Below are 9,399 nucleotides of genomic sequence, written 5' to 3'. Positions count from 1 at the left end.
GTTCGGCAAGGGTGGAAACTGGACATTTACAGTCGGTAATGGGGAAAGATGGCCACTGTGACAAAAGTAGACGCTGTGCCTGATATAATACCACTGCAAAGGACATTGCGACTACACCAATGGCAATTTAGTTTCGTTTGTTGTTTGCCACTTCAATATTCCAGCTAATTGACAGTGGCCTGTAAATGACCAGTGACCTGTAAAAGTCCAGTAATTGACATCATGAGCAACGATCTCCTCAATTAGGACATGATGACACTGACATCAACCAAGTCAGTGGGTCTGACCACCAGATCCTGACCACAAGCATGATTTCCTGAAGACCCGTTCTAACCCGGATATTCACAGGGCCATTTTAGCTGACTCGTACAAGAAGCACTGTGCCACATTCTAACAGACTTCAAATACCAGCTTCCTGAATCGTTCAGGGGCGGTCGGGTAGCCTAGTGGTTAAAGCGTTCGCTCGTCACACCGAAGACCCGAGTTTGTTTCCCGACATGGGTACAATGTGTGAAGCCCATTTCTGGTGTCATCCGCCATGATATTGCTGGAATATTGCTAAAAACGTGGCGTAAAACCATACTCACTCACAAACAGTTCAAATGGACCAGGATGTCGTCCACATGTTCAAAGACAACACCACAAACAAGAAACACAGTGTGCTACTGACTGAGCTGTATTGTGTGCTTGTATATACAATATAAATACACATAATTGTGTTAAATCACAAAGAAAATTCCATAAATAACTCAGTCAGCTTCAGACAGTCAACAACCGGGTTCCTCCATGTCCTTACTGTCTAGAAGGACGACGAAAACTTCCCCCACATTGATAATAAAACATAATGGAAAAATGAATGTAGATAATTGTTAAATCATTTCAAAACGTCTTCAGTTTCATCAGTTCTTTCATGTCTCCTCCTTAACATAAGTTGTGTGAAAATGCTGACATCTTGTCCCCTTACATCAGCTACTCAAAGATTCCTACATAGAAACATTTAACCTCTACCTACTTCAACAAAACCATCATTTATTCAATACTATTTGTCAGTATATACACTGAAATCATTTGGTACCAAATTATTTACCATGTTTACTGGTGGCTTGTATTTACTTGTTTGTTTTTTAACACCATACTCAATATTCTAGCTAGATGGCAGCGATCTGTAAATAATCTAGTCTGGGACAGACAATCCAGTGATTGACATCATGAGCATCGATCTACACAATTGGGATCGATGACATGCATCAACCAAGTCAGCGAGCCTGACCACCCGATCCAGTCAATCGCCTCTTATGACAAGCATAGTCGCCCTTTTTGGCAAGCATCGGTTGCTGAAGACCTTTTCTACCCCAGATCTTCATGTGGCTTGTAACAAGATCAGAAACATGTATGGAAAGTATTGAGGGTGCCAACTCCCTCCCCTGAATCCCCCATCAAATCTTTCATCAGAATCTCATTGCTAACCCCTGAGTCACAAATACTACTTACACAAACCTCATTGAGAAAATGGTGCAATTTGAATGTTGAATCTCTGTACCAAGTATGATTTTATTTTCGTCCTGCATACCACACTGCTGAGACCTGAATAACCTCTAAATAGACCCTGATTTCTGCATACCAAAAGGGGGGTTGGCTAGCTCAATATTCAAACACGGTCTGATATGTAAGGGAAGTAACTCTGATTTGCATGTTATTACACTACCAGCTCTACAAGCCCTTCCGGTAGTATACTGGAATTACAGGGGTACCAGCATTACACTCTCTGCATAGAACTACAACATACTTTCTTCAACAGAAAACATTTTCTTTCAGAAAATTTGTTAAAATCTCAAAATATGGGGAAGCCCAAGTTAAGCATGTTATCAGCAAGTGAGTGAGTTTGATTTTACGCCGCTTTTAGCAATATTCCAGCAATATCACAACAGGGACACCAGCAATGGGCTTCACACATTGTACCCATGTCTGGAATCGAACCCGGGTCTTTGGCGTGACGAGCAAACGCTTTAACCACTAGGCTACCCGAACTGCCCCTTGTTATCAGCAAGGAACTTTGTAGTCAGTTGTAATCTCATCACAAGAGAGAAATAGTGAAATACTGTACTTAATATAAAAACAAAAACATTTGGTGTACCTGCTCACATCTTCAAATGAAAAATTCATTAAGATCATGATTACCACAAAAAAAAAGAAGTTTTTCTTAATTAAACAGAAACTGCAATACAGCAAGGTAGGGAATGGATTTGCATGAAAGCTGACAACAACAATGATGATTGGCAGGTGTGCATTTCACTTGGTGGCTTCATGGCTAAACAGCTGTTGGGGACCTGCTGACATATCTAGGGCTGGTCTGTAGGTAAAGTGTCAACAGTTTTAAATAAAATTCCATCCACTGTCTATATACAACCACATGACTTAAGTTGTATTTGTCATGTATTTGATAAAATTGTGGATCAGTGAAATAAACATGAAAAATCAAGGCTAGTTGAGTCCTGGAAACCACAACAAAGTTTGTTTTTGCCTTCTTTCACATGTTGAGTAGATTGGGGGGATGATATTTTATGACAACAGGTATGACCAACATCTACTGAGTGGCTTTCTTCTTCTTCCCTTTGTCTTTCTTCTTCATTCCATCCAAGTTTCCTTTGATGAGATTAGCATATGCCTGGGAGATGGAAACAGTAATATATATATGTGGACACACAGGTAGGAAATATATGTGGATACTTTTTAAAAGTCATTATTGAGGAGTCACACAGATAAGAGATAAAACATCACATTTTCAATTGCCAAGAAAACAGTTCAGTTGCATCTCGAATGAACCATTCTATACCCACATTGACTGTTACTTGTCAAGTATTGCACTTTTTCTATCACTTTCAATCTTGCACTTTTCATTATTTTAATAGTCGTTGTCCGTTTTCCTGTTTCCTAAAAGCATCGAATCAGTGTGACATTGGCATAAACAACATGTTCTTCAACTGTTAATGACATTGATAACATTAATAATTATTGACGCTTGTTGACAATGTTCATGTCGGACACCCTACATACCTTGGTGACCCTTTAATAATGGCGCTGAGTATATGTTTTTCATCAACAAATTGAAAAGAATGGAGGATGAGTTTTATTAAAGGTTTGCAGGGGTAGATTTAACAACAAATGTGTATGTAGCCAGCAGGGCTTACTCCCTTTAAAAGTTGATGGCGCTCCTCCAAACTGTCCTAAAACTAAACAGTCGGTGTCGCAAAGTGGCCCAATCTAATTAAAATCAGATCTTAGTTCTCACTGACACTAAACAAAGTCCTGAGGACATCCCATTACAGGTCATGTCCTTTCACAAACTTTGACCGACCACTGAATTGACTAACAAGAAGACGATATCAGCCAAATAGAAAGCAGCTTTCTCAAGCTTTACAGCACTCGTTTCAACCTGGTGACTTCCATTTCAGACTACGCTTGAAAAGAATAATCACAGTTCTTGATTAAAATTTTGTAAACTGAACAAACATTCCAGAAGGTCTAATATATGGTTGAGATTGTATGGCTGTGCTTCCCATGCCTCCTCTGTTCAAATGTTTATCCCATCCATGGAAGCGAGAATTGACGATAATTTTGACGGAATCAGTCAGGCCATAACAGTCTTTCGGAACACACCATGTTAACGTTTTCAAGGTTGCATGATTAGAAAACTCATTCAGACTGTCACTTTCATGATCTGTAAAGCGACACTTGGATTGGTTGGATGAAAGGTCATTCTGACGTGACCTGTAATGGGATGTCCTCAGATCTTTGTTTAGTGATAGCAAGAACTAAGATCTGATTTTAATGAGATTGGAAGTGGCCGAATTTGAGGTCGCTCTGAAAATATAAGAACTCCTCTACCCTGAAACATTTTTACCTGCTCTCTGAGAGATTAAATCTTGGCTTCAATTTGCCTCATTTTGTAGTGACTTATGAGCAAATAAAGATGTTGTTTACAACATCACAACACAGTGGCCGGTTGTCATTTTGTGGAGATTATCAAACATGAAAAACATACACGGAGAATAGGTGAAATTTTGACATGCCAGACGGACCATCTACCTTACAGTTCAGCAAGCCCTTTGTAATTGTAACTGGACATGAGCCAATGGGCCAGCAATTAAATCGACCCCTGGTAAACGTATGCATAAACGTTGTGCATAATGGTAAACACTGTAAAACACTCAATGGCAGATATCTATATCTGTTACTGTCTGTAGACTGGTGTCACTGCTAAGCGTATTGGCGACCTGCTTTTCTATCCCTATTTGGGCTGGGCTGAGCTGGGTGTCTTGGGTACTCTGGTCAAGTGGGTACTGAGCACAAACCCCGGTACCCACAGGACAACCCGGACCCATGCTACATTGCAGTCACATGATATATTGTTTAATGACAAAAATTATCCATGAATCCATGATTACACTACAAGTCACTAATGTTCGTATTTCTTTCGGACTATGCATGCATTCCTTCCGACTGTTTGAGCACAGCTTCAGTCAACTTCAGTGTATGCATGATCAGAGCATGTTATATGTGTAAATACTTATTGCCAGGGCTCTGGTCAAACAATTCCGAATAGGATATTTTGTAACCATCTCTTGAGACCTACAGCGGGTAAGTGGGTAGGTTCGGGTTATAGGGGTCGGGTACCTGGGTAGTATATTGCAACTCATTCCAGCCCTATTCCCTACAACATATCATGGTAGTAGGTGATGTGAAATGGGGTTTAACGTCACATTTCAGATTATTGCACTTATATTCCAACATGTATGAACATGTGTGTGTGGCTGCTTGTACTAGTCTCATTTTATAGTGCCACCCCACAGAGATACCATGCCGCAGTTTAACATGAATACCCCACTCAGACACAGTATGCTGACTCTGAGCCTACCAGTCCTTGTTTCAGCCCCTTAATTCCGAGCACCAGGCAAGCTAACATCAAGTACCATCTTTTAATGTCTTTTAGTACGATCAAACCCACGACCTTCCACTCCCCGAGTAGATGTTCAATATAATGGCAGCAAGATTTTACTCAGACATGGCTGGACTTGAACATAAAACCCCTACTTTCACACATAAAATAGCATATCACCACAGCACAATTCATCATCAGGTATAACAAGCTTTGGGGTTATGCTAACTCTGCTTATTTACCAGTAATTTAATTCATGTTCAACAAATAATTTACAGAATGATGGGTTACCATGGTTACTTAATCTGTGCCAGCATAATTCATTGTTGAAAGAGACTTACCAACTGAAACTTATTGACATCTTTCTGATGCACCTGAAAGAGAACAACACACACATCAATACATCTGTGTACATAGTAAACAAGAATATGTCTTCAGCAACCCATGCTTGCCATGAAAGGCGACTAACAGGATCAGATGGTCAGGCTAGTTGACTTGGTTGATGCAGGTCATTGTATCCTAATTGCAACAATGTTTAAAATGATGTATTTTGCCACTACCATACTTGTAAACTATTATTTGTATATGGGCCTATGGCCTTCATACCGAATAAAGGTCTGATTGATTGATTGATTGCTAAGCATGCAAATGCTACTCAAGGGGTAGACACCATTGGAAATGGTCAAAAGGTCTGCAGCTGATTTTCAACTAATGGTTATGTAAAACAACAAGATTTTGGTAGAAAAAAAGTCTATATTTTTCCCTAGTCTGGGACTAACAGATGAGTGGCTGTGCCTATCCCCCATACTCACGACAGTACTGATCTTCTTGCTGCCAAGCGTTGCGCGTATCAAACACTTGTACTCTGTTGGGTCTGGCACATGTCCAGTTCTTGGTAAAGGTTTTGTTCTGCCATCATCTGGACAAAAGTATCATATATAAAACATGAACAGATAATCTTCAGGAAATACTCGTCTGCATCTAAACATTACGTTTACTCTGCGGGGTGTGGGAAATCACATGTGAAGGGTGAATGAGTACAGTTATGCTAACTATGCAAAATTCCAGCATTGTGATAGGGGATGCCTGTTAATGGCTTCATACATAGTACCCATGTGTTGAATTGAACCCAGGCCTTGAGACATAACAAGTGAATGTTTTAACCATTATGCCAGAGACCACACAATGGTATGGTCTCTGATTACCAACCATCCAACATCACGAGTGAAATGTGAGGTGTAGGAGCTACACGGGCAAAGAAAACAGGTGAGCTGCTTTGTATACAGTACACGGATGGTCTTCTTAAAAATGATTTATAGAGGAACAAAAGAACAATCAATAGATGTAAAAATTTAGAAAGAAACAGAATAAATCATTATTGAACACATATTCACTGGCAGCTGTGGATGCTATCATGAGCATACCGCGGGCTTGTATGAAGAGTTATAAATATATATACTTTATTCATAAATATATCACTCAGCTAGACGTTAATCACAAGAACAATAAAGAACATAGAGCTGTTTATTTCACGACAAAACATTGATCTATCATAAGGTCATATCTGGAGATTCGAATGAGCGCTCACAACTTGATGACATCATATACTGGACGACGTTACTTTTGAGAGGTGTGTGTCTAGTGAGTTGTTCCCATACATGTAGCTGGAGTATGCAGAATGATCGTATCCAAAAATGGGAGGGGCATGACAATCACTATTAGGTGAAAATGTACAGATAATCAATGTGAGGATTGTGAGAATATGTGATTGTGAAATACCTGACTTCATGAAATGGACTTGTCCAACATTACCGAGGTCAGATTCTATTCAGAGAGTCATCATTAACAAAATCAAGGTAACTATTTTTAAAGCTTATATTTTATCAACATTCTGGAAGAGCCTATAGATAATGTTGATATCTCTTAAGATTACGACTCATGATCGCTTATTTCTTAAGTAAATCCAAATAAACGACTCGTGGTCGCTTATTTCTTAAGTGAATCCAAATAAACGACTCGTGGTCGCCAATTTATTAAATAAATCCTATATCGCACATTGGCAGATCTATCTTATGGGATGATCCATAGCCAGACTCCGTATTTTTCACAAATTAACACAAATAAAGTTTCACTTTTGTCCGTTCAAACACTTATAATGCACTGAATAACACAGTAAATATTTATTTAAAGTTCTCATCAACCAAAACATTCGTCTTACATCGCTTCATGGTGAGGCTGATGGATCCAGATGTTTTCCCCTTCTGGAAAAGTCGAGTGAGCTCCGTAAGGAACTGAAATGTAGGGGGCAAGTATTACTCAAACCACATGACACAAAGGAGAATCTTTTCAAAACTGTTGAAAAATATATCAAACCTTTGATTTAAAACAACATATGTTTTACTCACAAAGTCATTTTCCAACAACATGCTGCCAACAAGGTGAAACTCTTTTGCAATGAAGTCAGTATACTGAATTCAGGAAATAGTAAAAGTGACCTTCCGTTACCTAAAACGAATATTAATTGTTAAAACACCAGGACATAAAAGGGAAGTAAGGATTTAATTTAGCTAGTTGTATTAACACAGTAAATGGTGATTAAATTCTGGAGTCCAAATAATGGACACACATAAGTTCTAACAGAAGTAATATAGATCTTATTCAAACAAATATATATTCGTAGAATTTCAGGCTGATATTTCAAGTCTACCGAAGCCATTGATTTGTAACAGACTCATTGATTGGTTAAAATTAAATCCTCGTGAATCGGATAGACATACCGGACTGGTCTCAGTAAATAGCTCTTTCAGTCGTTTTCATATTGATATTTCATGTAAGTAAATAAGTATGAGACATCACGAGCTGTCGATCCTGTTAAATATTGTTCCTGTACAACTTCCGTGTTTGCATGTATTTCCAAAAGTGTCAAATTTAACATTCATATTATAATTTTTCATTTTGTGCTAGTTGGTATAGCTAGTTGTTACGGTATTTTTTTTAACGGTTGGATAATGGTTTTAGCAAATGAGATTTTAAAATAAAATTAGGTACGAACGCACAAGTACACACAGCATATGGCTTTACAACTGGAACACTACTGGTGATCTATTACATAGAATCGCTGTATGTATACAATATCCATGTTCCTCCTTGCATTCAAATATTAATACAAATATATTTTCCTTGAATTTTCCTAGAAAAAACCCCGTTTCACTTCCACCCCATGCAAATTGACTGACACTTTTTCTTCATTCTCTCAATCTGTGGCTTGTATTAGTTAAACTGCCTCCGCTGTCTAGTGGTAGAGCGTCCGCCCTGAGAGCGGAAGGTTCGGGGTTCGATACCCGCGGCCGCGTCATACTTAAAGATGGTACTTGTTGTTACCCTGTCTGGCGCTCGGCATTAAGGGGCTAAAACAAGGACTGGTCGGCTCGGAGTCAGTATACTGTGTCTGAGTGGGGTATTCATGTTAAACTGCGGCATGATATCTCAGTGAGCTAGCACTCTAAATTGGCCGGACTAGTACAAGCAGCCACACACACGTGCAAGCACGTCGCTATATAAGTGCAATAATCTTGGACGCGACGTTAATTTCACCTCACCTCACCTCACCTCACCTCACCTCACCTTGTATTGTATGTATTCAGTTATGTGCGTAAGGTTTTGTTTGTTTCTTTGTTGTTTAACGCTTCACTGTGCGATATTCCAGCAGTATGACGTCAGTCCGTAAAAGTGTTAATCAAATCTGGACCAGACAATCTAGTGATTGACATCATGAGCATAGATCTACGCAATTGGGACACGATGACATGCACCAACCAAGTCAGCGAGCCTGACCTACCGATCCGGTTAACTTTACATGTTTCTGATATTCTTGTTATCAATATAGATCATAATTTAAAATGTGCTAATTTCAAGACACGACGTCTTGATCATTTCAGATGAACGATAGTAATATCCATGTATGGTATTTCCATATGAAGGGGGCACGGGTGGCCCAGTCGTCTAAGGCGCCGCGATTGTATGATTGTGGGTTCGAATCCCGTTTCGAGCCGATTATGTTTCTAGGTTTGTCAGCACCATACCCGTGCTCGTGTGTTTCACCGAAGTGGTAATCGGACCTGCATCACTTCGGGCTTTCCTCCCACATTAAGCTGACACGCCGCGATATAACCGGAATACCGTTAAAAGCGGCGTTAAACCCAACTCACTCACTCACCATATGAAAAAAACTGCAAGTCATTTTACGTCATCAAGTTGTGCGACTGGTCTACGGGACCGGGAGGTCAGTGTTACGTCCCTTTGATACAAACTAATGAGTGAGTGAGTGAGTTGGGTTTAACGCCGCTTTTAACAGTATTCCAGTTATATCGCGGCGTGTCAGCTTAAGTGTAAGCAAAGACCGAAGTGATGAAGGTCTGAGACGTTTACCACTTTGATGAAGCCAACGAGCAAGGGTATGGTGC

The 9,399-nt window shown here is 39.6% G+C and overlaps 1 protein-coding gene across 1 annotated transcript; it reads right to left on the bottom strand.

Annotated features, from left to right (window-relative positions):
* Positions 1-660: 660 nt before the first annotated feature.
* On the bottom strand, positions 661-7,409 carry LOC139442190 (signal recognition particle 14 kDa protein-like). Its single transcript, XM_071222979.1, has 5 exons — positions 7,342-7,409; positions 7,155-7,227; positions 5,749-5,855; positions 5,278-5,310; positions 661-2,665 (listed from the first exon to the last, which is right to left on the bottom strand). The coding sequence occupies exons 1-5, from the start codon at positions 7,360-7,362 to the stop codon at positions 2,585-2,587; spliced, it is 315 nt and encodes a 104-aa protein (XP_071079080.1). The 5' UTR covers positions 7,363-7,409; the 3' UTR covers positions 661-2,584.
* Positions 7,410-9,399: the final 1,990 nt, after the last annotated feature.

This window comes from Haliotis cracherodii, unplaced genomic scaffold (genome assembly GCF_022045235.1).
Source record: "Haliotis cracherodii isolate W230 unplaced genomic scaffold, xgHalCrac1.p SCAF_5, whole genome shotgun sequence".
Lineage (NCBI taxonomy): Eukaryota > Metazoa > Mollusca > Gastropoda > Lepetellida > Haliotidae > Haliotis > Haliotis cracherodii.
Note: the sequence above shows the minus strand (reverse complement) of the source record. Positions and strands in the feature narration are given on the sequence as shown.

Bases quoted from the DNA above. Each gene is read 5' to 3' on its own strand.
- LOC139442190 (XM_071222979.1), bottom strand. From the start codon at position 7,362: ATGTTGTTGGAAAATGACTTT. The intron at 7,228-7,341 runs GTGAGTAAAACA...CCTACATTTCAG, and splicing joins TGTTGTTGGAAAATGACTTT to TTCCTTACGGAGCTCACTCG. The intron at 2,666-5,277 runs GTAAGTCTCTTT...TCCATCTCCCAG, and splicing joins ATGTCAATAAGTTTCAGTTG to GCATATGCTAATCTCATCAA.